The 27062-nt window shown below is 44.6% G+C and overlaps 2 protein-coding genes across 2 annotated transcripts; both read right to left on the reverse strand.

Moving 5' to 3' along the window:
- Positions 1 to 437: 437 nt before the first annotated feature.
- LOC104488740 (nebulin-like) lies at positions 438 to 17782 on the reverse strand (the record flags this gene model as incomplete). The annotated part of the gene is made up of 24 exons (XM_010137730.1): positions 17720 to 17782; positions 17027 to 17125; positions 16145 to 16249; positions 15954 to 16061; positions 14826 to 15137; positions 13460 to 13666; positions 13137 to 13241; positions 12750 to 12857; positions 12082 to 12393; positions 10420 to 10626; positions 9598 to 9702; positions 9355 to 9462; positions 8655 to 8966; positions 8064 to 8270; positions 6390 to 6494; positions 6028 to 6135; positions 5101 to 5412; positions 4745 to 4951; positions 4170 to 4274; positions 3216 to 3323; positions 2199 to 2510; positions 1801 to 2004; positions 1216 to 1320; positions 438 to 545 (listed from the first exon to the last, which is right to left on the reverse strand). Coding segments are annotated over exons 1-24 (4032 nt in total), but the record flags the coding sequence as incomplete, so codon positions are not given.
- Positions 17783 to 17943: 161 nt separating this feature from the next.
- LOC104494848 (nebulin-like) lies at positions 17944 to 25849 on the reverse strand. Its single transcript, XM_010137731.1, has 12 exons — positions 25841 to 25849; positions 25012 to 25215; positions 24066 to 24173; positions 22689 to 22793; positions 22275 to 22379; positions 22067 to 22171; positions 21223 to 21327; positions 19769 to 19873; positions 19465 to 19572; positions 18876 to 18992; positions 18209 to 18310; positions 17944 to 18126 (listed from the first exon to the last, which is right to left on the reverse strand). Exons 1-12 carry the CDS (start codon positions 25847 to 25849, stop codon positions 17944 to 17946), a joined length of 1356 nt encoding a protein of 451 aa, XP_010136033.1.
- Positions 25850 to 27062: the final 1213 nt, after the last annotated feature.

Consider the following 27062-nt stretch of genomic DNA (forward strand, 5'->3'; position numbering starts at 1 on the left):
TTCGGGCTCCAATGTGGTGGCCAAGCTGCTTTCGGTACGCAGTTTTGTATTTGTACTAATTGAAAGCAGAAGCAGTTATTATCACCATGTTTCAAGCTGCCGGTTAAATTTCTCTGTTGTTAATGTAGTTATAGTGTTAATTTTGCTAATATTTGGTATTTAATTTATTTGGAGTGGGTGTGTATTCTTCCAAGATTTTTAGTGTTTTTATTTCATTTCCAGAACATATTCACTAGGTTTTTATACGGTAACTCTTTGTACATTATTCTATTTCATTCCATTAACTTTACACCTTTAAGAAATACACAATCTCTAGGGAGTGCAACAACAACAGACTGTTACAACTTCAGACATCTGCTCCTTCGAAACAAACCCCATGCTCATACTGAAGGGTGTTGCAGCTCTGCCCCACCATCGGTCCCCTCTGAAGGACTTACTTCACTCGCTATGTCTCTGGAGGCCTTGGCTGCCTGGATGGGTATCGCATCCGGAGGCAGATCATAGCCCTTCTTCTTCAGCTCTTCGTAGCCTAACTTGTAACGTTTCTGTTGAAGAAGGATTCGAAGCGGTTATCGGAAATACATCTGTCTAGAGAGGTTTGCAATAGAACGACTTTCATCCTTGACTATTGAAAATGAAGCATGAGATTCCAAACACTGTTTCGTTCACCACATTAAATGCTATAGCTTGATTTTACTAGTGTGTATTTTGCAACTGATGTTATAAAATATTTTAAAATTGCTATCCATGTGTTTTCTGAGAATCTCATTCAACAGCAACATTTTCTTGTACTTAACATATTTATCTGAATGATTCATAGAGTCTTCTACTGAGGTGAATAATACAATCCCACGATTCTCTACTCCTAATTTAAATGCCATTATTTTTGTCTCCTTGAGTTCTTCCGGCAGAGCTGCTAACCTCTCTTTACCTTTGCTTTAGTCTATATCTGTTCCATTAGAACCAGGAATTTGATGTACATCATGTAATCCTTTGTAATTCTAAAGAGGCAGTTCAATATACTCAGACATTTTAACAAACGTTTCCACTGCATCTTTCAGCAATTCCACTCCAGTGCATCACAATTTTCACAGGGAAAGATCACTGCTCTGCTTAGAGCTGTTAGAATTGCAGAGTGACTCCACCGCTCTACAAACTAAAGGCCCAGCGGGTAATCCAAATTCCACCAAAGAAACGTTGCAGAGACACACTTACATCACTTGTGTTAATTAAGTTTGATTTAGCCAGCAAAATTTCAGGAGTATCAGGCATGATGTGAACCTGAGTCTTGTCCTTGTTCCAGGCCTCCCTATACAGTACCTGAAGAGACACAAACAAAAAACCTCGTCTGGGAGAAGGCTCACACGCGTGGCCGGAAATTCAGTTGATCTTTTCTCTACAACAGCAAAGCAAAGACGCTGTGTGCAAGCATGAGCGATGTGAACTCCGCCAGATATTAAAGTCAAGCCATACAACGACCTCTTACTGAAACACCACCTTTTTTTCTTCTTTACATCCGTGAAACGTCAAGGAACCAGCATTGTGACAACATGTACATCCTACAGAGTAAGGGCCTTATTTGCAGTTATTATCTGCAAAGTTACGTGTTACAACTCTTAACGACCTGAGTCTTCCGAACGAGGGTAGCAGCCCTTGACCACCGAGCAGTACGGTGCTGGCTGTAGACATCTGATCTATGTGTGCGTGAAGCACACGTTCTGGCGTGGAGATCTTTTTAACAAATGTATGCTAACGTATTCGCTTATTGAATCACATGTTCCGTCTCTAGAGGCAACTTACATCACTTCTATTCTTGGCATTAGATTTTGCTAAAACGATATCCATGGCGTCTGGGATACTTGTGAACTTAATGGTATCCGGGTGCTGCCGGTACTTCTTTTCACTCAGTATTTCAGAAGCTTTCTTGTTCTTTTCAGATTCCAAAGATCCCAAAGGACTCCAGCCAAGGCCTCTGAGCCATTGTAGATCTGACTTGTAGAGATTCTGTTAAAGAAAAGCAGATCAAAACCACCACAGGTTATATATCTGTTCATTTGTTAAGCCATATGAAAAGACTAACTGGTATTTTAGCTTCAACCTGATCCATGCTGACATTGAATGAATTATTAAAGACACTTCTCAATAAGCAGCAAACATCTTACAAAAATGTGACACAATCAAATCCAGAGGAAGCTTACATCACTCTGTAGGTCGTAGACCCTCTTCGCCTCGGCGATATCAACCTTGTCTGGCAGACAAGTCCAGTGGTGCAGTATGCGTTTGTAGTCGACATCACTGACCAGCTCCTGACATTTCTTAGCCAGAAGGAAGCCTAACATATCCACAGGCATGTTACACTTTGTCTTCCACTTTTCAAAGTCTTTCTTGTACTCCCTCTCACTCTGCATCTTAGCTACTTGCATAGACCACAACATCTTAGGGTCGTCCTTTAAGCTGCGGAATCCAATGTGACGTCCCTGCTGCTTGCGGTAACCTTCTTTGTACTTGTACTAAAACAGTAGAGATGGAATTATTGAAACCACAGTAAGAAACAGACGAGGGTAAAATACATAATCAAAATGTCTATAGATGCTCTAGGTCCAATGGTTCTCATCACCAACGGAATGAGCAACTTGTTATGCAGGGCAGCTCACGTAACGTTCTAGTAGCCCCTCGATTACGGTGCACCGCTTGGTGTCAGTGAACGCTCCCCCTGGCAACAGACAGAGGCCCTGGGGAGGAAGGGTGTGCGGCTGTGGAACGGTGTCCTCTGCCACCTGGTTCATACAGTCATACGGCTCACAGCTCCCACCGGCTGACACACAGAAATGCAGCAGTCTCACTCACACCAAGTGACAGTAACAGCAGGACATGTGCCGCCACCTCTGAGCTGATTCTCAGTATAAGCGCCAGGGTCAGCTCATTGGACCAATCTGCTGCTGCGCTGAAAAGGCGGCACCCAAAAGAGCAGACAGCTCCTCTCTTTGCGTGACCTGCCATTCCCCAGAGGGACCACGACCTTTGGAACTGTCAAGATGCCCGAGCAAATCTGAAATCGTCTTCTTCACTGACAAGCACAGGATGAGGTTTGTCAGCAATTCTGCTTTTTGCTCCAGCCACACCTTGGCAGAGCGGCGTATCTCGATCTAGCGCGACTCTGCACGCTGCACGACTAGACAAAGCGCGTGTCGTATTGTGTTAGACACGTTGCTTACGTCACTTGCAATGTCCCTGGAAGCTTTGGCAGCTTTCACTGAGATGGCTTCAGGTGTGAGGTCGTAGCCTTTCTTTATCATTTCCTCCCAGCCAAGCTTGTATTGTTTCTAAAATTGAAAACAATATTAATTAAAAAGTCCTACTAAAATGTACATCACCTTCTATTTACACATGCCAGTGCTCCGTATAGCAAATTCTGGTCACCTCGCAGGCTTCGGTTACGAGGGTGGGGCTGCTGCAATGGGAGCTGCTAAGCAGGAAGGCAGGTCCTCCAAGCCATGGGCTCGGGACTACATAGATCTGTACTGCAGCAGCTTCCTACTATGGCTTAGCCTGCGGATTTGAAACAAATAAATCTGGGAGAACTGAAAACGTATCGACTGGCTTAACAAAATTCTAATAATAAGGCTGTAATGTGACCATTTAATAGACAATTTGGTTTGTGCACAGTTAATTTTAAGTGCCAGCACTTGCAAGTCAAAGATTTGCCTCTGAGCAATCATGCAAAGCAAAACCAAAATATTGTATACTGCCACAACTGTCACCTTCCCGTGTTTGAACGCTGACAGGGAAGTTAGAATCGCTGCATATATTTCTTTTCCCACATGCTGAGTTAAAAATATACACAATGAACCTGTAATTTTAGAGTGAGGAATGTTTAACATGACTGATTTCTATGGTAACTATGGACTGTGGACATCCAGCTTTCAAAAACAGGACTCACATTTTCCATACATTATCGTGGAATTCCAGCTGTGGCTTTGCTGGCCTGAAGGTGGTACTTACTGCTGCTCCTAAAACATCAGTCACATGAAAATTCTTGTCTCTGTTCTAAATCCCCCATTCTGTTTCTTACGCGAGTTAATGACCAGTTTTGAAATGGGAGGCGCCTTTACCTTTGGAGAAAGCAGGTATCATTTTAAGGGGTGGTCAGAAGGGTGAGAGAGCTCTACCTGGCTGTAGTTCGTCTTGTTCTGTTTCGCCTGCAGAATATCTGGTGTATCTGGCATCACATGAACCTGAGTTTTATCCTTCTCCCAAGCTTGAGTATAAGCATGCTGGTGAAAAAAGGCACACGAGGCATGTTACTATAACGGGATGGAAGGATGGCTCTTCCGGGCCTTTCTTCCACTTGTGCTCTTCGGGAATGGGCAGGTAAAAAGACGAAGGTGATGACTTAGATTTATTTTACAGTGCAGTGACCTAATGCACAATCAGCTGAATCTTGCTTCTAATGAAGCCCAGCTATCAAGATTTTCTGGGCCAGTGTTGTCTGTATGAGACTGAGAAGACCAGAGGCTGGAGAGGCAGCAATGAGACAAATGAGAGAAGATTTGGGTTTCCAACGCTATTTATCAGCAATGAAGCGTTTCATTAAGAAAACGAAACGGAAAAAGAGGAGCCTGGAAGTGACAGTTGCTTTTCCCAGGAAAACGCTGCTGCATAAAGGTGGTGACACAGACTCCGAGGGTGTTTGTTGGCATGATTATACATGACTGTCTGCCCAGTTTTCCCCATCAACACTCACTTTGTTCATGATGTTCGCATTCTGCTTCGCAAGGACCATGTCCATGGCGTCACTCTGTTTGGTGAAGGGGAACTGGCTGGGGTGCTGGCGGTAGTTCCGATCGCTGGCGATTTCTGTGGCTTTCTTCGATTTCTCCACGTCCAGAGAGCCAGCAGGACTCCAGCCGATGCCCTTGAACCACTGGTTGTAATCCTGCTTGTACTCATTCTGCCAAACACAACACAAAAGGGAAGTTTACGATTTACAAACGGCTCGTGCAAAATATTGTCGTGGTTTCCAAAACGCCGCCACGATGACAATAAAAATGGGAGCAAAAAGTCACAGCTGTGGATGGCAGGAGGAAACCAGAAACTTACGTCACTTTGGATCTGATTCATGTTCCGGCACAGTTCTAAATTCATTGCATCTGGCAGAAGCATGTAGTTGTGAATCAGGCGCTTGTAGTTGGTGTTGGTTACACGGTCTTGTGCCTCCTTGGCTGCCACGATGCTGAGGGCATCAGAAGGCGTTTGGAAGTGGGTCTTGCTGGTCTCGTAAGCTTTCTTGTACTCGCGGTCAGACTGCATCTTTGCCACTTGCATATAGTGGACCAGTTTGGGGTCGTCCTGAAGGCTGCGGAAGCCGACGAGTTTCCCCTTGTCTTGTTCATAACCTAATTTGTATTTATACTGGAGAGAGGACAGGGACAGGGGCTTGAATTCTACTTCATTTGTTTAACAAGCAATATCTATCTTGTAAGGAAAAAAACCCCAAATTAGAGTAAAATAAGACTTTTACATTGTTAAGAAAACCTCACAACACACACGAAGTGTTTCAGAAGGGTCCCAACTCCAGAAGGGTCCCGACTCCAGGAGGTGTATTCTCTGCAGCAGGAAGTTTGATGGGACTTTCACCAAAGGAATAAGCACCACTGCACCACAGCAGTAAAAATTATCCAAGGTTGTATCTGCTCTTTTCAAACCCTTCTAAGAACCATCTCTGATCACTCTGTCTGAACTACAAACCACACACATTTATAAAGTATCCAAGCACCATCACACTGAGGAATGAACTGCTTTTTTTTCCCCTAAGAGTCCCTCATACATCTCCTTACCTTTCTAATGAAGAAAATGTTCTTTAATCGCGCTAGAAAATGTATTGGAATCTATATCAAATATATCAGAACTATTTACAAGCAAGAGAATAAAGAGACTTGGTGTATTTGGCGTATGAAATTGAATTGTGTCAAGAAATGGATGTTTTACAGTATCTGAAAAGGATTATTTTTCCTTTCAAGAACTTACATCACTAGCAATATCCCTGGAAGCTTTGGCAGCTTTAATAGGGATAGCGTCGGCTCTGAGATCATACCCCTTCTTCCTGGCTTCTTCAAAAGAAAGTCTGTACATTTTCTGTGAAAAGACAAAAAAACATCCTTCAAAAGAGAAAACACACCATGTCTGCTTATAAACCAAACCCTATTGACCTGGTGCGAGAACTAGAAACACGCTCCTTGAAAAGCTGTTTAAGGCGTCCAAGGACACAGGGAGATTAACGGTTTTTGGGGACGTGACTGCAGGTGAGGGAGCCTTTCCTGCTGTCATCTCCCTCATTCCTAACAAAACCAGAGCAAGGTCACAGTCTTACCAACAGCACCAGTACTCACATCACTTATATTAAACGCATTGACTTTCGCTAAAGCGATCTGTGGAATATCTGGTGTGATGTGAACTTTCTTCTTGTCTTCTTCCCATGCTTGTTTGTACTTGTGCTGGAATGATAAAAAAAAAAAAAAAAAAAAAAAAAAAAAAAAAAAAAAAAAAAAAAAAAAAAAAAAAAAAAGTCAACACTACCAAAATGTTACATAAAAGAATTGAAAAGAGTATTTTGTTTTTGACGTGTAAACTCTCTTCACAGTGATGCAGCCTCTACCATGGCAGGAGCATTTATCTTTTTATTTTAGCACATAAAAGCAGTGTGAACCAGGAATAGCTCTAAGGAAGCGAATTGTGTGAGGCTGAAGTAGAAGTGGAAGAAATAACACTCCAGCTCTTGCTGGAGCGTTTTCTGGCTTGGCGCTTGCCCCGCCACATATTCAACCAGCGGAGAACAACAGGGTTCCAAACACACCGCGTCTGGCTGGGGTGGAGTTAATCCTCTTCGAGGCAGCTCGAACCGTGCTGCGGTTTAGATTTGTGGCTGAACCAAGGCTGGTCATGTTGCAGCTGCTGCCGAACAGCGTTTGCACGGTATCAAGGTTGTCTCTGCTTCTCGCTGCCCCCACAGTGGGTATGCACAAGACTGGGGGGGTGAGCAAGACGGCGGGTGCATGAGGGGTCGGGAGGGCGCTTAACCAGGCAGGTGAACCCAACTAACCAGAGAGCTATTCCTTGTCATGTAACACAAAACAAAAAGGGAGAGGAGGGCAGCTACGGAGGGTTCACGTCTTTCGCTCAGGAACTGCTGCAGTCCTCCTGTGGGAGGTGGCAATGACTGCCTTTGCGTCACTTTAAAAGCGACACTTTAAAAGTGATTCGTTTTCTTGCTCTCTTCTCCCACTTCTTTGCTTATTAAACACTTTTTGTCTTGACCCACAAGGTATTTTTTGCTTTTACTCTGCCTTTCCTCTTCCCCCACCCTGCTGTGGCCATGTGGTGCTCAGCTGCCTACCAGGGTTACCCCGCAACGAAAACCAAGCCAGAGGCTACACCAAAAAATTGTTAGAGGTGGAAGATTATAATTCTATCTCCTGGAAAATAAGTATCAGCTGTGAGAGGCAGCAGAGCTCTTCTTAGAGGAAACAGAGCTAAGGAGAGAGTGCATAAGGTTCAGATGGTCCCTGTAACTGGAACGCACGTGAATTCTAGATATTTCTACAGAACACCAGCAGTTCACACCAGTTCAGCAGAAGATCCAGAAAATAAACACCTCATCATAAAACCACTCCTATCACGTAGCAATTTCACGTCAATGTGAGGGACATCAGATGAAACAGACTATACATCCCAAAGTTTAAACCCTACTCCCGACAGGGATCCCTCCAGGATTGCCAGCCCCTGGATTTAGACTGTCAGAAGTGTACGATCAGTTGTCTTGGGGAAACTATCAATAAATGTGAGCCCCAGGCCTGTCTTCATAGGTATTTCTTAGAAGTATTAGGGTCCTGCTTTGCTTTCAGCTATATCAAAGGTCTGTTAAGACGAAATACAACTACAGTGAAGTGTGCTCATTAGCTGCCAAAGGGGATGATTTCCAAAGCTCTGCATACAGCAGGACTGGCTATTGCACCACGTTTCTTCCTGCTGCGAGCTTAAATCACTCCTGATGAACGCTTCCTTACCTCATCCATGATTTTAGCATTATTTAAAGCTAAGGCCATGTTCATGGAATCCATAGGAACAGAATACTTCAGCTTGTCTGGATGCTGGCGGTACTTCTTCTCACTAACAATTTCCATCGCTTTTTTGTTCTTCTCAGCTTCCAGCGAGCCCAGCGGCATCCATCCAACACCCTTCATAGTCTCATCATATTCTGCTTTGTATTGATTCTGGAGGCAGAAAGAAAACAAACAAAAAACCAGTCAGACGCATGAGCCGCTTTCCCCTTCTCCTGTAAAAGTGTCTTTTTGGAAGTACAAGGTAAAACTGCGAGGAAAAGTGAAGATTTCCTGCCCCTGAAGAGCCCAAGGGACATGTGAGCAGTAAATAATCAGTTTACATATAAAATCATATTTCTGAGCCCAAATTCGTTAGCAATATGTGATTTAGTATTTCAGAGCCTTAGAAAAACACGGTAGCTACATCGCTGACGGCCTCATTTAATTTACTGCCTTTCAGTAGGTAACTGAACTAGTGTCACTACGGCAGTAGTACCATTTCCCTTCCAGTACGATAAACTAAGCGTTGCAAAGGTTGAGGAATCTCCCACTTACATCACTTTGTATCTGCATCATGTTTTTGGCTAACTCGAGGCTCATGGCATCAGGCAAAACGTTGTAGGTATGGATCAAGTTCTTGTAGTTGGCATTGGTAGCCACTTCCTGTGCTTTCTTGGCTGCCACAACACTGAACATGTCAACCGGAGTATGGAAATTCGTCTTTGCCTTCTCGTAATCTTTCTTGTATTCACGGTCAGATTGCATCTTCGCCACCTTCATGAAGTGCACCAGCTTGGGGTCATCTTCAAGGCTGCGGAACCCAATATGCTTCCCTTTCGCTTTTTCATAGCCCAGTTTGTATTTGTACTGTCAGCGGGAAAGAGAAACAACAGCAAAAACTTCAATTAAAAAAAAAAAGAGCACTATTAAGCTCAATTTTATCTCTGAAAACATAGAAAATATTAATTCTTTTTTGTCAAGCGATCTCAGGTTGAGCCAAACATACTCAGTCTTCCAAAACAGCCCATTGAACACAGGCGTGTGAAGCTCCGCAGCCTGCTGAGCAAAGAGCAAAACAGCACGATCCAGTGTTATCCCCCTGCAGAGCAACTACTACAAAGGCTTATCCCATCAAACAGGCACTTGGAACAACTCCAGAGGCTTGAGAAAACACCTCTGGGCACCACAGCACCCTCTGAAAACGTTCTGACTGCCTTTGTGGTGACTCTGAGCACTGCCACGCAACCAAACTTACATCACTCGCGATGTCTCTGGAGGCTTTGGCTGCTTTTATTGGAAGAGCATCTGGCTGCATGTCATAACCTTTCTTCTTGTCTTCCTCCCATGCAGCTTTGTACAGTTTCTAATTGCAAATGGGAAGGAGAAGAGGTACTCTGTTAGGAAGGCAGAGCCTACATCCGAAACAGACGTAAAAATCACACCAACTTTTGGTCTGGGCAACAGACCCCGAACGCCCGCCGTGAGCACGGTAACTCACGTTGCTCATGGTGATCTGGTTCACTCTGCACTGCAGAATTTCTGGAGTATCTGGCATGACGTGAATGCTGGTCTTCTCTTTGTTCCACTTATCGGTGTAGAGCCTCTGCAATGACACAGGAGTGTTTAGCAGTGGGAAGGCGGCGCGCTCATAAAACCAGAGCTTGCTTTTGGTTCGACTGTTTGCAATAAATAATATTTTGTGGTACAGTAAAGGTCCATAAGCACCACGAAGAACCTTCACAAATACAACTGCTGGGGGGCAATATTATATTCCTCCTCTTTCTTTAGTACTTTGATAGATTTGCCAAGTATTCTCTGATAACTAATAAATACTGAAACTGAAAGCCTGCACTCTGCATTCTTTCCTGCTTTAACGCAAAGTATAATCTTGCTATTTTTTCGCACGCCCTCTTTCCATGGCAGACATGGAACAAGGATCGGTGGAGCCCCAGATAAAAAGGGATGAATTTAAAGAACTCCACTTTTCAAGGAAACTTGTACAGAAGTGACAGAATTTCAGGCTTTTTTTTAGCTCTCAGGTTATGAAAAGAGCAAAGGTTACCTAAATCACTACAAATCTATAGAAGATACCATTAACCACCTACACAACAGAGAAATCTTTAATCTTTACAAACAGAAAATGGACCCCCTGTAATTACGGATACAGTCTGAGGCTTCCATCACCTCTTGGTGTCCAGCCTTGACCCAGAAAATCGCTACACCCATTTGAACTCCTAATAACTTCACTGTTCAAGCACCCGCCCCACAATTTTGCAGGACAAAGACCCAATCTCTGGCTCAGTCACGAACGGCTTCTCACCTTATTCATGGTCTTGGCGTTTTGCTTAGCGAGCACTTGTTCCATCGCGTCCATGGGGATGGAGTACTTCAGCGTGTCGGGGTGCTGGCGATACTTCTTCTCGCTGAGAATGTCCGTGGCTTTTTTGGCCTTTTCCACCTCCAGGGACTGAATCGGTATCCAGCCAACCCCCCTCAACCAGTTGGTAAAGTCTGCTTTGTACGTGTTCTTGTAAAGAATAAACAAGGGAAAACCGCAGTGAGACAAGGAAAATGAGAGTGCCCGCGTACGTAAAAACAGGTACAGCCTCAGAACTTCTCATTTTTGAAGGAAAATTTAGACAAGCATGTTATAATTCCTCTTGTTTTCCAGATTCTGAGATAATATTAATGACTATTGATGGGTTGGGGATAAAGAAATTCTTTTCACTAAACCAAAGTGTAGAACTCACACTACAACCCAACTGCACTGACCTCAGAACAAATCTTGAGTGGTAAATATGAAAATCCGACAAAATGTAATCTTTTTTTAAATGACATAGTAGACTCTGTTTGCAGTAGAATTAATTCAGAGAAATTGTTTCAACAGCTTCTGCTTAATGACCTAGTTTTGCACAATCCTGGATAGAGCTCATTGCTATTTAATCGTATTTACAGCATTTTAGAACAGATAAAGGTACAAAAATGCTGTGAAAATAAAAGCTGTTCCTGAACTCCAGTGTTAGAAGTAGCAGGGAGAATATCAGAGTCTGAGATAGAGGCCTCTTGCGGTCATGGCATGTGCACAGAGAGCAAAGCTTCTCCTCAGGTACAGCGCTTCTCTCCTTGCAGACATCCCGAGATGTCAGACCAAGCTCAGCCAACTCAGCCAGGCTGGGCAAAAATACAGCGGGGGAGCAAAGAACTAGAGATGAAAACTTCTGCATTTGAAGAGAACAGCGTCTCCAGGTCAGGTGCTCTCTGCTGCCCACCGGGAACACACGCATCACCTTCTCCAAGCAACACTCAGAATCTGAAGGATGCTTTCAATCAGATTATCAATGCTTGGGGGAATTTCGGATTTGTCAGAGGACTGTTAAACAAAGGAGACTGAAGTACACACTTCCTGGGTTAACAAGCAGACCCTAAAGTTACACTAGGGAAAAAAAAAGGAAATGAGTCATAAAACTTAACAGAAGCTACAAAGCTTTTTTGTGAATGCTTATCCTGCATCTGTTGGAGGATAAAGGCAGGAAGGAGCAGTGAACAAAACCAATAAATCTCAGATCCCTAGATATAATATAAACATAGGTAATGTGTCTTTTTTCTAAAATTAAAGTATAGTCAGAATTTAGACCCTGTCCAGAACCTACAGTCTCTGACAGCCCAAATAACAATCACAGTAATTCCAGGCTGTAATTACAAACCCAACCTCAAAAAGACACGAACAGAAAAAGACTTTCATTTGCTGAGAATGAGCCCAACATTGAGAGACGTGAAGTCGTTCCTTGCTAGTTAAGTTCAGTAGAACTCTCAGCTCCACGTAAATCTGACAGTCTTTGGAAACACGGGGTTCCAGAGCAGCCATTTACATCCCAACATACGATAATCCAATAGAGTTCATTTTTTACCCTCAACAGGTTAACAGTGTAAGACTGTTAGTCCTGATGAGAGGAGAAAAATGAGCTGATAAATCTCTACGTACATCACTCTGGATCTGCATCGCGTTTTTCGATAGCTCCAGGTTCACAGCATCAGGCAAGAGCGTATAGTCGTGAATCGTCTGTTTATAGCCAGTGTTCGTGATGGCTTCCTGGGCTTTCTTGGCGGCCATCACGCTGAACATGTCCAGAGGAGCGTGATATTTGGTCTTGGTGACTTCGTAATCCTTCTTGTACTCACGGTCTGACTGAATTTTGGCCACATTCATGTAATGAACAAGTTTGGGATCATCCTGCAGGCTACGGAATCCAACCTGTTGGCCTTTTTGTTTCTCATAGGACTCCTTGTACTTGTACTGGAATAAAGGAAAAGAAAGCCTTTACCCCTTTGGAAAGAGAAAACGTCCTTTTGATCATCTTACCTCTTTGACGGCCAACATTTAACAGCTGCAGTTCATCCCATAACCTCATAAACCGTTTCAGACCGCACAGGACTATTTGGGTCAAAAAAAGAAGATGGCTAGATTTCTCCGCTCGTCTTGGTGCCCGGTCCCGATCTAAGGCTGGATACGCGGTCTCTAAACCATCACCTGTACCCTGCGCACCACCAGGCTCTACACCGTCACGTGTCCAGCGGATGCTCTACAGGACGATGTGCTGGGGAAAGCTGTAATGCAGACGTAGGATTCCCCTTCACGTAAACTCTACTTACATCACTCGCAATATTTCGAGAAGCTTTAGCAGCAAGAATAGGAATGGCATCTGGTTTCAGGTCATATCCCTTGGCAAGGGCTTTTTTCCAGTCCGCTTTGTACATAGCCTTATAAGGAGAAAAAAAGGAATGAGCTCCCCATCTTACAAGCAACTTTACTTACAAGTAATTTTAACAAAGTTATTTAAAACCATTTTTTTATTACAGCTTTATGGAAAAAAAATCTGTGCAATTGCAACCGAAAATTTTAAACTATGCCCAAACTGCGGTTGCGATAAACAATACCATGCCTTCAATTCCACGGCGTGAATCAATAGACGATATTTTTCCTAGTAAGTGAATGACAAATAAACACATTATTGAACAAACTCGGGGTTATATGCTCACGTCGCTCAAGTTGTAGGCGTTGACCCTGGCTTGAATAAACTGAGGAACATCGGGATCCAGGGTGTATTTGTGCTTGACTTTTTCTCCCTCTTTTTTATACGTTACCTGCAAGGAAAAACAAACAAATACTTGCAGACACATTCAAGGGAGGTGATTTTAGTGTCAACACAGACAAAGCCACCACGCTGAATTCTTACCGACAAACTGTGATTTTACTATTTTCACAGGTTTTAGACGGAATATCAGACAGCAACATATAAATCATAAATACGGTAAAAAATAATAAAATCACTATATTGCGTTAACAATGAAAACCTTCTTACATCACTCAGTTGCTTGGTGTTGTTCTGAGCTAAAAGCATGGGTATTGAGTCTGTTACACTTGTGTATTTGATGGTGTGGGGCTGCTGACGGTATTTCTTCTCATTCAATGCTTCTCCAGCCTTTTTAGCTGTTTCGACATCCAGGGAACCGAGAGGACTCCACCCGATGCCCTTGAACCAGCTGTTATAATCTTGTTTGTATGCGTTCTGCAGGAGAGAAAGCCATCAGGGACCAAGATTTTCCACAGAACTGGAATAACTCTTTTTAAAACAATCATCACGCAGCCCAGCTATTGAGTCCTGCATTAGCAGGAGATAGCTGTAAATTCTTGAAGGAAACAACGAGTAGTTTTTAAAACTTCTCTGTAATTTCATAAGGAAGAAAATGAGCTCTTGCATTTCTGAGTCACGACTCACGAAGTGGGACGGCCCTTCAGGATTCACTAACTTTCCTCTTCTTCTACCTTTGTGGAAATTTCTCCAACCTTCAGTTCTTAGTAACTTCTAAACTACCACACGGTGCCCATTTAACTGGGCTGCATTTGCTGCGCTGTTTCAGCAGACTGTGAGACTCGGCCTTACACAAAGGTCCACAGAGCAGAGGCTCGGGTTTGGGCTTTGTTCCTAGGGTTCCTCCTACTGCAAAAGTCACAGACTGCAAGTGAAAAATTTATCTTGGCTACAAAACATGCAGAAGGTTGTTCCATAAAAACGCTGAGACGGGGTTAAAGCCCAGTCTGAATGGGAGGATATGGTGGACACTCCTTTTTAAAACCCTTCCCTGTTTTAAGTCTAAAGTGAGTGGGCCTCCAGAGGTCCAGGCAGAGTCAAATTCCGCAGGATACAGTGGGGCAGAGTTTAGCCCAGCCAACCCTTTGAAACTCTCTATCTGCAGGAAGAACTGAGAAGGTCCTAGGAGAGCTCTCCTAAGCTAGAGATCTCCAGAGTGTATTTCTAATAATATCTGTATTCTATATATAATATATCTATATTCTAATAATAGCTACATATTGCCCACTCCTTCACCCTAAATAGTTAATGATAGTCCAACTACACCATCCCCTGTGGAGACAAAGAAAGACAACTTAAAAGGGTCTTAAAGAATAGAGGAGAACTTTGTTAGCATGAAAAAAGTTCATTTGAACTAGATATTCCAGAAGTCTGCTCTCCACTGATTCGCCAACATCAAAATCCTGTCAGGCAGAACTCACCTGGAACCTGGTATTTCTACATGCCGCCCCCAGCTGATAAAGCTTCTAAAGATGTTTCCCAGGACACAAGAAAACCAGACCATTCCCAGGGATAAATGAATATAAACCTGTATCCAGGTGCAGGAAAACACCCACGAAATCATTGAAATACTCACATTGCTCTGAATCTGCATCATGTTCCTGGCAAGCTCGACGTCCATGGCGTCAGGCAGGTAGGTGTAGTGGTGGAGGAGGTTTTTGTAGTTGGCGTTGGAAACCGCGTCCTGGCACTGTTTAGCAGCCTGGATACTGACCATGTCCGGAGGCGCGTGATAGTGAGTCTTTGTCTTCTCGTAGTCTTTCTTGTACTCCAGCTCGGACTGAATCTTTGCTACATTCATGTAGTGGACGAGCTTCGGGTCATCTTGCAGGCTCCTGAACCCAACGTGCTTTCCCTTTGCCTTTTCGTATGCTTCTTTATATTTACACTAGAAACAGAGGAAAGAGATTGAATGTGCTGGGGAAGGGCTGTGGTGTCCAGAGTAATTGCAAAGGAGAGAAAGAAATAAGAAGGAAAAGAAAAAAAGAGAGGGAGAAGGAGAGGAGAAAAGCTCTCACAACTTTCACTGGAAAAAGAAGCTGCAAGCAGTTGCAGAAAGACAAACCCTCCTGAAGGGCCCACCCAATGGCTGCACCTACATGAGCTCATCGGGCTCCACCGCCTGAGCCGCTACCCAGCAGGTCACACGCACCACAGTAAGATTCAGACTGACCAACATTAGCCTCTCTTGTAAGGAAGGGAAAAGGTTTCCTAAGCATTGCTGTGTGGAAAGGTGTGTGGAAAACACCAGAATAACAGAGACCACCTTCTCGGGCACTGGAAAGCAAGAGCAAACGAGGGGAATGGGACGGGACAGCTTCCTCTAAGCTGTACAAAACCCCAGGAACACTTCCCACCGCACAATGTGCACCGCCAGGCCTCCTGGCTCATGCCCACGCCACAGCCCAAGAGCACACGCTGCCCCATGGTCTGAAGTAGGTGCTAACGTAGAGTATTTGCTGGAAACTTGTCACAGAGCCATTGCAAGAACTACTGATCTCATTTCTCCTGCGAAAAGTGGGTTAAGACCAGCGCAATGGCATCTGCCTACCTAAAGCAAACAAGAGGAGCAGAGAGTAAGTTCTAACAAACTAAACCTCTGGGGAAAACAAAAAAATCTCACAGTAGTGGCCCTGGTGAGCCTCCTGCATTGTTCCAGCGAACTCTTCCGAATTACCCACTCCGTTAGGCAGGAGGTACTTACATCGCTGGCAGCCTGCCTGGCAGCCTTGGCAGCTCGGATGGGAATGGCATCGATTTTTAGATCATAGCCTCTTGATTTTAATTCTTCCAATCCTGTTTTGTAATAGTTCTGGAAGAAAAGGAGAGCTTTGAGTGAAGAGAAACTTCATGTTGTGAGTTGAATCAAGAGCTCGGGGTTCAAAACACACTCACGTCACTGATGTTGTAGGCATTAACTTTGGCCTGTATGAACTGGGGCACGTCCGGAGGGAGGTGGTACTTGTGAATGATTTCTTCACCTTTGGCTTTATAGGCTCTCTGCAAAGGAAAATAAAGAAAATGGATTATTCTGGAAGAACCTTAGCAGCCCAATGATTACAGAGTAATAAGCGACACTTAATAATGCTGAGTGTCACAACTTGAGGAGACTTCAGCCAGTAGGTTGCATCCAGCGCCCAGACCCTTCTCCTGGTGGGAAGGGTAAGGCAGGGCAGGTACGGTAGGCACAGGTCAAGGGTCTGTCACATCACATGGCCAACTTGAAAGAAGGACTTGAAACACAGAGGGAGAGAGGTGGTTTCATAACCACGTTCTTGCAGCAGATACCACTGAGAATGAAGCACCTTGGACACTGGAGACCAGGACTCCACTTCAGCCTCCAGCATCACCACCAAACCCAGACATGAGTCTTTAGCACCTCTGGTCAGCCACGAGCAAGGTCTGCATGGATAAACCTGCTCTGGGGACCCTGCTGTAGCAGGGGGTCAGGCTGGATGATGTCCAGAGGTCCCTGCCAACCCCACCAGTTAGGGAGTCTGTGACTTAACTGGTGTGAAGAACACATTCAGAGTGATGGACATACCCAAAACTACAAACGCACCCACTAAAACCAGCCACGAACAGCCAATTGAAAACCTAAACCCCAGCTGATTTCCAGGTGATCTCCCTCTGGCACAGAACTGCGAGTCCTCACAAAGGAAGGGTTCTGTGCTCGGCGTGGGGTGTGCACACACGGTCACCCTGGCACCCAGAGGGAGCTGAGCGGTGCAGCTGTGGTGGCCGCAGTGCAGCAGCAGGCTCCCCAGCTTCACTTACATCACTCAGCTGCTTGCTGTTGATCTCTGCTTGCTTCTGGACTGGAGAGTCGGTCACTTGGGTAAATTTGGTCTGATCAGGGTGCTTTTTGTAGGTGTGCTGGAGAGAGACAACAAATACAGGCACACGTAAGCATTTCATAAGCCACAGCAGCGTAGCGTTGCTCGGGAGAGTTAGCAGGGCGGGCACCGGGCAGAGAAGCACCGTCAGGCACAACGCTCCTCCTGTTCCTTTTCAACATAATCAGAGAGCAAACAAATCTTTGCAAGTATTTTCAAAGTATTAATGTAAAATATTTTGAATAGGTATAGAAAGATTATAATGTGTAGCAGGCATTATAACGTATTATTCACACTATACTATACATATTTTAGTATGTTATATACAAATATATATTTATTCTCCAAGTATTGATAAAGTAAATAAAATCAGTATTGATATTAAATGCCGTATTGATAAATTAAATACCGTTATTATTGATAAATTAAATACAATTAGTATCAATGAAGTAACTGAAGTGCTTTTAAAGTATTAATGTGAAAATATGTTGACTTAAGCAGGTGAGGTTCGTTCTTCGTTTTGGTTCTATTCCTCTAATCTTTCGGGTTTACTTGTTGTGCTATATCTGTCTTGATCACTAGATGTCACAAAAGGCTCTAAAATACAGACGAATACGGTTTTAAAGAGTCACACATGCTCCTGAGGGCCAAATTCCGAATCATGGAAGTTAACGGGGCTCATGCTGCCGATGGCCATGCGCCGCAGAAGCTGACCCTCCGCGTCCTGCACTTACGTCTTTACACTGCTCTAACTTCTTAATGGCTTCATACTCTTGGGTTATGGTCTGAGGGAAGTAGCATTTTGTCTTTTCCTCCTCATAATCCGCTTTGTAATTTTTCTAGGAATAAAACCCACGGTCAGTAAGGCACCGTAACTGAGCTTTCTCTGAAAGGAAGGTGGGATGGTGGAAACAGAAGGATTGCCGCGCTTACATCACTCTTCATAGCTTCAACTTGCATGCAGTGTGTGTGATGTGGGTCCTCAAAGCTGCCCAGGTAGTGTCCTAAAATATTCTTTTGATACGCATCTTTGTATTTCACCTGGAAAAAGAACCAGAGGTTGATAAGCAAAAGTAACCAAGAGTGTCAGTACAGGACAACGAGACACCCAACCAATACCTACATCACTAAAGTTCTTCAGAGCAGTATCGATCTGGAACTTCGGTGTGTCGCAGTAATTCATGCTGTTTCCTCTGGACTGCTCATAGGCTTCCTTGTATAATTTCTGCAAAGGAAGATAGTGTCAGCTAATGCGGCGAATTCACTGCAACTCGCTCACAACACGGTAAACGTGACAGTCACCCCGGGAAGAGACCACAAAGAAAAGCTGTCCTGGAGGCTGAAGAACAGAGGGCACTTGTCCACTTTTTTTAGTGACTGTTAGGTTTGGAAGGGAGGTCGGGGAGGTCTGAGGAATGTTTTGTGAGCTTCTGCCCCTGAGGAGTGTGTAATCTCTGTCCATACCGATGAACACAGCACGGAGAAACATCACGGTGAGGAGCCACCACGCAACACAGCTGGACAGGTAAAAGCACCACACACCCTACCGTTACTGGCAGCCCATGAAGCTCCCTAAAACAGTAAGGGAAGGATCATCCTGTGCTCCATTTCCCACAGGGGTCTAAATGAACTAGGTGATAATTAGCGATCCCTTATCTACACAGCTGCGGCTGGTGGCATCTCTCGGCAAATGCTGGTTTATAAAACGAAGAGATGCGAAGGAGAAGCCTGGTGAAGGAATGATGAGTTTGGTTTATTGCGCAGGGCAGCAGTACGTGGACAATACTTACATCACTCAGCGCATTTCCGGCAGCTTTTAACTGCCTCAGCAAGGGGTTCTCTGTAGCAGGAAGCACGTTATAATCTGCAATAGCTTTGTTCTTCTCATAGTCTGCTCTGTACTTTGTCTTTAAAAGAAAGAAAACAGAAAGGGTGAGGTCTAAAAATCAGTATTAAAAGCCAAGCGCTCTCTAACCTGCATCGTCTTGAACTTTTCAGGAAGATTTCCCCTGTTTTTAACCTCGGATTCACGATGGCAAAGCACCATTCAGGCACTCAGGTCACCGGAGTGCCCGGATGACGAGATGGGTCACAGCAAGAGCTGTTTAGAGACTCCACCTCGAAGCCCTCTCCAAAGACTGATAATTTTCGAATGTCACTTGACATCTCAGAATAGTCACGTCCGTACAGTTAAGGACACAGGACTGTCTTTGCTGGTGCACATAGTATTGCAGAACAAATTCTGTGTTTTGAACGGGAGACGGGCCAGCACGACATCACCGAGGTACGCTGAGCGGGGGAGAATACTCCTGGAGATACTGAGCCAAAGCCAGCCAGCTGGAGCTGGGGAACAGCCCTGATTTACCCCACCTAACGCACCTTACTGACGTTATTGGAAACGCGCTTGTTGGCTTCATACTCGGGAGTTTCAGTCTGCATGAAGTAGATTTGGTCTTTGATGCTTTCAAAGTCTTCCTGGTATTTTCTCTGTCGGGAACAGAAGCAAACAGATAACGATGCATCAAAGGCACTTATGTTATAAATCAGACATCCGCAAAGCAGCTTATTTAGGAAAAGAAAAAAAACCACCAGTGGAGCAGGCAAAACCAGCCGGTGTTTTCCACGTTAGCAGAAGCAGAGGATGAAGCTGGTCTTTTCAAGGTTTTCTGAAGAATTCACTTACCGCGCTGAGATTTTCCGCATTCATTTTCGCAATTGCTACATCATAGCATGGCGTTTGACTCCACTTGCCCTTGATATTGTCTTTATAGTCCTGGTGGTAAATGATCTGTAAGAAAATAAAATAATAAAATTTAATTCCCAAGAAGCAGCTTAACTTTCATTTGACAGCTTTGATTTCCAGTCTTTTTCAAGTTGCTTTGCATTTTACACCTGCCTTATAACCACTTGGTTATGGTCGTAAACACCTGAAAATGCTTTGGCCCACTGCCCCAGTACTCAGTTATTGCTCTTTGTGACTTCCCTGAGCAAAAGAAAAAAAAAGGGTAAAAGGGTGAAGTAAGTCATCTCTTCTCAAAGTCGGTCACTGACAAGCAAATCTCCCTCTGAGCCATCACTGACGTGTTCCTTTAGTTCTGTTTTTTCACTGGTCACCTAATACTGGGACAGAGTATCGCCCTTTGGTTAAGCCAGAACTTACTGTTGCTGTTAAATTTGTTATACGAAACCCCATAAAAAGGTACGGGCTGCCTGGTGTGTGTGATCTCCACCAGACTACATCCAGCACACGGAAATCGGGTACCAGCCGCCCCAGCGGACGGTTCCTGCCTGACTAACAACATCTTCCCGAGCCTGGACTCAGCGTTCCAAATGCATTCCTCGTCACAAAAACCGTGACTTCTCCCACGCCTTTTGAACTGTTACCACACTGATGGTGCCAAAAAACCCTTCAGAAATTCTACCTTTTACTGGCTTGGGGACACAGACCTCGCTCAGGGTTTCGTCCATCACAAAGAATTGTGATCTTTGCATGTCTAAATATTTTCTTCTTGACAATTTAGCTTTTAAGCTGTGGAAGAATAAGGTCCAAGAGATTTTCTCCGAATGAAGTAGTATCTTCTTCCAAATGGGGTCACTACAATATTTTCTTAGTGGTTTTGAACCGTAAGTGAATACTGTAACTCTTCAATCTAAACAGCAGATAATTTTCAATACACAGCAATAAAATCACGTGTGTCCTCTTCACAGTAGCTACATTCTGAACTCAGGTGAAATCCTGCATCTCTTCCAAAACCAGACCTCCTGCTGCTCCAAAACCAGATCTATTTTTAGATGTCATTGCTTCCATTTAAGAGAACAGCACAGTGGAGGTTGTTGACTATTTTCTCCTGTAAATGTAGCAGGAGAGGAAAAAAAAAGAGGGAGAATAGGACGTAATGCGGGTACGGTGGAAGCAGCGATGTTTTGTGAACACCAAATCCACTGGTGAGAATAAAGTTTCACCTTTCACCTGAGACTGGGCGGGATTTTCTTTGAGGCACTTGAGGAAGAAAGAAACAGGTTTCCACCACTGGAAACCAAAGGGGGTCTTCACACGCGCTCTGCTCTCTCCTTCTGCTCTCCCTGTCTTTGGGTACTTTTTGCCTCTCTCTCTCCAACAGCGAGGTTTCTACTCACATCACTCAGCTGCCTCGTCACCTTCCTGGCTTGCTCCACATCAGGGGGGTCTGGCAGAACAGTGTATTTTGATTTGCGTTCATCGTGCCCCTTCTTGTAGACAATCTGAAAGTATGGAAGAAAGAAACATCTACGGTAACTTCCAACCAAGCATCAGGACACTTCCCCTTAACTCGGCTCCACCACCGCTAACGACAGCCGTTCTGTCCACAGCTGCTGCAGCGTGAGCTCGTCCAACCCGCGTGTGCTGGGGGACTGCTGAGAAGTTCTCGAGAAGAGACAGGGAACAGAATCACTTCCGTGGGAAAGTTCTCAAACATATGGCTCTGTGACTCCCGATAAACACGGACTAATGAACTTCTGGGCCTCTGCAAAATTCACGGAGATCTTTAAGCGAGACCTGAAAACCTCAGCTGACGAGTTTCTGTATCTCAGCATCAGCAAATCACAGCCTCAGGAGTTCCTGACTTGTCACTGTTGTCAAGGCAGATTTGCAGAGCCACAGCAGTGAACTGGGCTTAAAGCCACCCCCTGCGACTTTCCCCGTGCGTTTTGAGAGATGCTCAAGAGCTACTGACTACCTCAGAAGGCCTTTACTAAATTAATTATTTCATTCATTCATAATCGGGCATCAAATTGCCAACAGGTTTAGACTCTGGCCTAGAGCACGTGTTTTTCTGTTGAAACGCCACTACCACCAGAGCCCACTATCGGTGCACCCCTACCCAGTTTTCTTTTCTGATCCATTACGAGGTTGTTATATCTAGTCACCGCCCACCACGAGGTCCATCTACGAAGTTCGCTGTAACCGTGACTCAGCTGCCCACCAGCCTTTGCTACTTACATCGCTCAGAGACTTTTGAGCCTGTGCCACCCTTCTGAGCTCTGGACTGTCATTGTAGGGGTAGAATAATGATTTGTCTCCTTCCCAGTCTTCAGTATAGAGTTTCTAAAAGCCAGAAAAATGCCAGGATGCTCATTAGGAATCAGTCTCTGACTTGGCATGCTCCTCACGCTTCAGCTGCCCAGGCCTGCGGTTCTATTTTTCTTACCTTACTGAACATTGCCGTGTTTTTAATCGCATTCACAAGCTCTGGAGCATCAGGGGGAAGCAGGTACTTGTCCTTATTCTCCTCCCAGTTCTGTTTGTATAATACCTGGAAAGAAAGGTCGGCGTGGTGGTTACTCTGTCATTAGAAGAATATTTACTTTTGGGAATAAACTACCTGCTCTAAAGATGTTTTCAAACCAAAAGTCTCAACTTGAAGACAATTTGAAGATGTTAACTGGAAACATTTCAGATTATATTTATACTTGCCTGATCAACCCTCTGCTGTCTCTCCCTGTTCTTCTGCACTGTTCTATCAACACTGTGTTAGCGCCCTGAGCTCAAAACGTCGTTCATATCAGTAACCTCAGGATGCACTAATGTTGACAACCCTTCCAGAAAGGCCCAACTCGCTCACCTTGCTCACTTGCTGTGACACCTTCTTTGCATGTTCTATGTCCCTGGCCTTCTCGTCAACGTGGCAAATGGTTCTCGCAGCTTCACCAGCCATGCGGTATTTAACCTAAACCAACGCACAACGAGACGCATTTATTCTCGCAGCAAAAACTGACAGGTTTTCAAAACAGCAGAATATCGACATTTTGACACTTAATGCTGTAAACACCCAGCTCCTGAATTCGGTAACGTGTTTAGGACTAGATGTTCCTCAAAAAATGAAGCTAATGGAAACAAACAGATTTGAGAGGGTTTTCAAGAGGTGTGAATCCAAGGTAGCGGTAGTGCCCCTCTGTGATCACAGAGTTCTTCCAAAGAGCACTTCCACCCTGCGCGGCGAGATGGAGAGCCCCGTGCCCCGCGATACACCTCGATTTCCCAGTCCATTGCCACATAAACAGCAGCTGTAGTGCCAAACCCAACAGAGCCACATCACCGTGGCAAATCAGCTGCCTGGGCACAGAATCACCCGCATGTGGTGATACAGCTCCTGGCTCGACAGCAGTTCCCGTTCCGAGGCACCGGCTCTCCCTGTTCACTGTACAAAGAACCCAGAGGCCCCTGCCGGTGGGCTCGGGTTCCCACACGGGGCGGTGTGCTCTTCAAAGGCAGACTAGAGCCTCTGCAAAGAAAGAGGGGGGTCTGAGCTCGCTTCCAGAGCTAGAGGCATGGCAGCATGGCGCGATTGCTCTGGGGTTAGCATCAAAGGCACATCGGTGACAGCGGGGTTCATAGCAGGGGCAACACATCTGGGAAAATCCCATAAAAACAACAGGATGTGCAGGAGTCCATCTGGCAACACCTGGAGCATCTGAGCACCATTCTTCTAGTATCTCTTCAGAAAAACAACTTTCAGTCGCTTAATGAAAACAAAAACTGTTTAAACATGCTTTAAAACCAAAATTCTAGGGTTATTTACCCAGTGCACAACTTAACCTCAACCAAAAAACCCCTGAGGCACGTGATGACTGCAGGACATCGCTGTGGAATCTTCAGACTCAATGACATGAGCGTTGCCATCATCTCCTGTGCCTGTAACTTCTCATCGGAAATTTCCAAACCTCTTCAGGCACAACAGGGTTATGATTCCGCTGGAGATGAACCCTCACATCCCCCTTCCTGAAAGGCCTAAATTCCACCCTGCAACAGGGACCTCGATTTGTCACGTACTCCCTACTCCCCGCTCTCGTAATCTGACAAAGCTTCTGCTAAACGTGCAGGTTATCTTAGCATGTTGTCATAAAAAAATCATCGCTTCTTATCTGACACATAAAATCGTGACTCAGTTTGCTTCTTTACCACCCAGTCAGTATTTTTCCTTGTGATGGCTGATACCCACCTCGCTGAGCTGGTCCTGCACTTTCTTGATTCTCCGGATTTCTGGAGTATCGATTGTGGAAGCATAAGGCTTTCCTTTTTCTTTTCTGAATTTTTCTTTGTACTTGTTCTGAAAGAAAATAGTGACAAATATAATTAAGGCAGATCCATCTGTCAGAAATGTATGTAGCAATTATTATTTATCTGGGAATTTGGGGCAGATTAATGAATACTACCAGCTGGTGTTACTCAATGGCCCTCGCAGAGTTACGGTTATTTCAACCAGCTGACTTTCCTATTTCTCCCTTCAGTCTGGTTTAGACCACCTCTAAGTCATTATATTCCCCTTAGGAGCTTGATACTGATAAACTTACAGTTATTTGTTTCAGTGACCAAAGACAAGGAAAATATCTGGGTGAGGGCAGCAGTTCCTAGACCTGTGTCCTCACACGACCCTTCAGCGGTGAATGCTGGCAGGTCACACACAGCCAAATTTTGGATGTCATATGGCATTGGTCTGCTGGAATTTCATACCCTGAATCAGGAATTTAGGGCGGTGCTTGTTCCTATACATGATGCACAAGCATTTTCCTTGGGTGTTTATCGAGAGATAGAGAAATACACTACTCTAGAAAACACCGAGTTCTGCCATTCAACAGACATCAGTCCCTGCTGTCTTCCTTCAGCCAGTCAGACAGCGCAGGACTCCTATTAACTGCCCTCCCTGACAATCTTCAGCCATCTGCCTCGAGCCACTTCTTGCGCCTAATGATTCTCTAATGCGCTTAGGCAGGGGCAAGGGCAAGAGAGGGGCTAACTCGAAGGAGGAACCTCCTACTTCAGGCAAATAACCTCAGTACTCACCATGAGATGAAGCACCAGAGACAATTAGTAGCATGAAGGTTTGCAGTAATACCTCCTGAATATTTTTAAAGTTGGCATTGCTCAAGAAATAAAAGACAACTTACCTCACTGAATAGGTCCTTCATTTTATTACTGTGTTGCAGATAAGGTGTCAAAAACTTAGACGTGTCCACTTTTCGCCATATTTTCTTCTTTCTGACTGGAGCTGCTGCATCCTGCGCAGAAGGTTCTTCATGCTCCACTACATAGGTCGTAGTTTCAGGGCCTGAGAAATCTGTGCTGTAAGTCTCAGTGATCTCAGTGATCACCTGGGAAAAAAGGAAAAAAGAATTACTCGCTTTACAACTATAAATCACCGTTTTGTGATAAGCATTTTTCACCTCCTCTGTCTAGTGAAAGGATGCTCAGTTCTTACCCAGGAACCAGCTGCAAGACAGAAAATCAGTGACACTTTTCCTACTGGGAAGCTACAAAACCCACGAGGAATGAACTGTCTGGCTGAATTCTGTATCAAACTCCTCGGATTAGTCTCCAGAGGAGCCAGGACTCCTGTTGCCTCTGTTCCTGTATGGACAACTTCCACGGGCATCAGGGGGCTTCTCAGGTGGGACCACCAGCAGCTACAACCAAAGCGTAGAAGCATTCTCAGTGCTGGAGCCACGTTGAGGACACAGAGCCAGAGCTCCTAGTGGTGGCACTGGAAGCTGGGAAAGGAGGTCAGAGGAGCACATTGTTGGTCAAAAAGATTGTTGTCTTCTGGCACAGGGAGAGGGTGCAGCAGACAGACAGGACCAAGTCTTTGGGATCCTGCAGTAAGTACGCGGTGCACCAGCTGACCGATCACACACCTAGAAGCCACCAGTGGTTTCCACTAAACCACATTTTCTCATAGCCAGGACACAGTCACAGCAGAGATGGAGCTGAGGTACTTACGCAGCCCATCGTTCAAGCACCCATTGGAAATAACCCCTTAATTAACTTGTATCATTTATGTACCTGTTCATGACCACATTCTTGTTGTGAGCAATAATTTTAATAGTGAGACTCTAATTAAAAGCATTTAAAAATAATTATTTCAACAAAAATAAAGCTCCAAAATCACCTGAATAAGCAAGTATCACGATTATTTCATACGAATTAGCTATTTTGAAAAGCGCCTTTAAAAAGGGATGCCCAAAGCTCCAATTTCTGACAGCTCTTCGCATTAGTGTGAGACAGACCAAAAAAAGCCCCAAGCATCGAGCATTAAATTGAGAAGCACACAAAATCTGAAGGGTTCTCACCCCCTTTACATTAAACTTGTGTTTGTTTTTTTTCCTTTGCCTAAACGAAGCCTTGAATTCAAGCCATAACGAGCTGCTAAGCTCCGTTCTGCGTATGTTTCGGTGGGTTTACCTTCCATCCAAACCCCCGTCACCGCGAAACCCTTTTGGTTTTAACAGCCACATAGTTTTAAGCCGCGACACTCCCTTTAAATTCAGTCTGGCTCTGGATTTTAAAACACCTGATGAACACAGTGCTGAATTCATCTTAAAAACAACAAGATGAAGAGCCTTCCTTCAAAAGCGTAGCCCTGGATTACTTGCTCTAACGGTATCCATCACATGGTATCTTATGAAATCAAAAACACAGGGAACAGATTCTTTGTTTGGAAGGCAACACACTCACAAAGTGGAAGGCTAAGCTTCCGTTGCCACAGAAGCCTTTGCCATGAAGACTAGTGACCCAGCAGAGATTTGGGTTCTATCCGTATTATAAACAGAATTTCAAATCACGGCAGTAACTCCTTGGTGACTCAAATATTTGCCACCAGTGATGTGAAAAAAAAATCTGCCGAAGTGCCACTTTTCAGTGTGAATACAGACGGTGAAGGGAGCTGAACTGTTCCATGTAAGCTGCTTTCAAGCAGGATCTTTTCACGTGTGCCTGTTGGTTCCTGTGTATGTGTACAGTCACAGTCACGTCCTCAATAATTCTGCTCGTCTTTACCACTAAGAATTGGATTTTGCACAACAGGGTCTTGCAGAGAAAAATAAAGAATGACGAAGCAACTGTTGGCTGATGTTTGTGTGTTTAATACGAGAAATCAGTCCTCAGAATACAAAAGGCCACTCACTTAGCAGCATGCAGTGATTCCATGCTTACATACATCACA

The sequence above is a fragment of the Buceros rhinoceros genome, unplaced genomic scaffold (genome assembly GCF_000710305.1).
Source record: "Buceros rhinoceros silvestris isolate BGI_N320 unplaced genomic scaffold, ASM71030v1 scaffold27296, whole genome shotgun sequence".
Lineage (NCBI taxonomy): Eukaryota > Metazoa > Chordata > Aves > Bucerotiformes > Bucerotidae > Buceros > Buceros rhinoceros.

Excerpts from the sequence above, each read along its gene's own strand:
- LOC104494848 (XM_010137731.1), bottom strand. Across the intron at positions 21,328-22,066 it reads CTCAAAAGTCTCTGAGCGAT|ATTGTCTACAAGAAGGGGCA; the intron begins GTAAGTAGCAAA and ends CCATACTTTCAG. Across the intron at positions 19,573-19,768 it reads ATGCGGAAAATCTCAGCGCG|AGAAAATACCAGGAAGACTT; the intron begins GTAAGTGAATTC and ends TGTTCCCGACAG.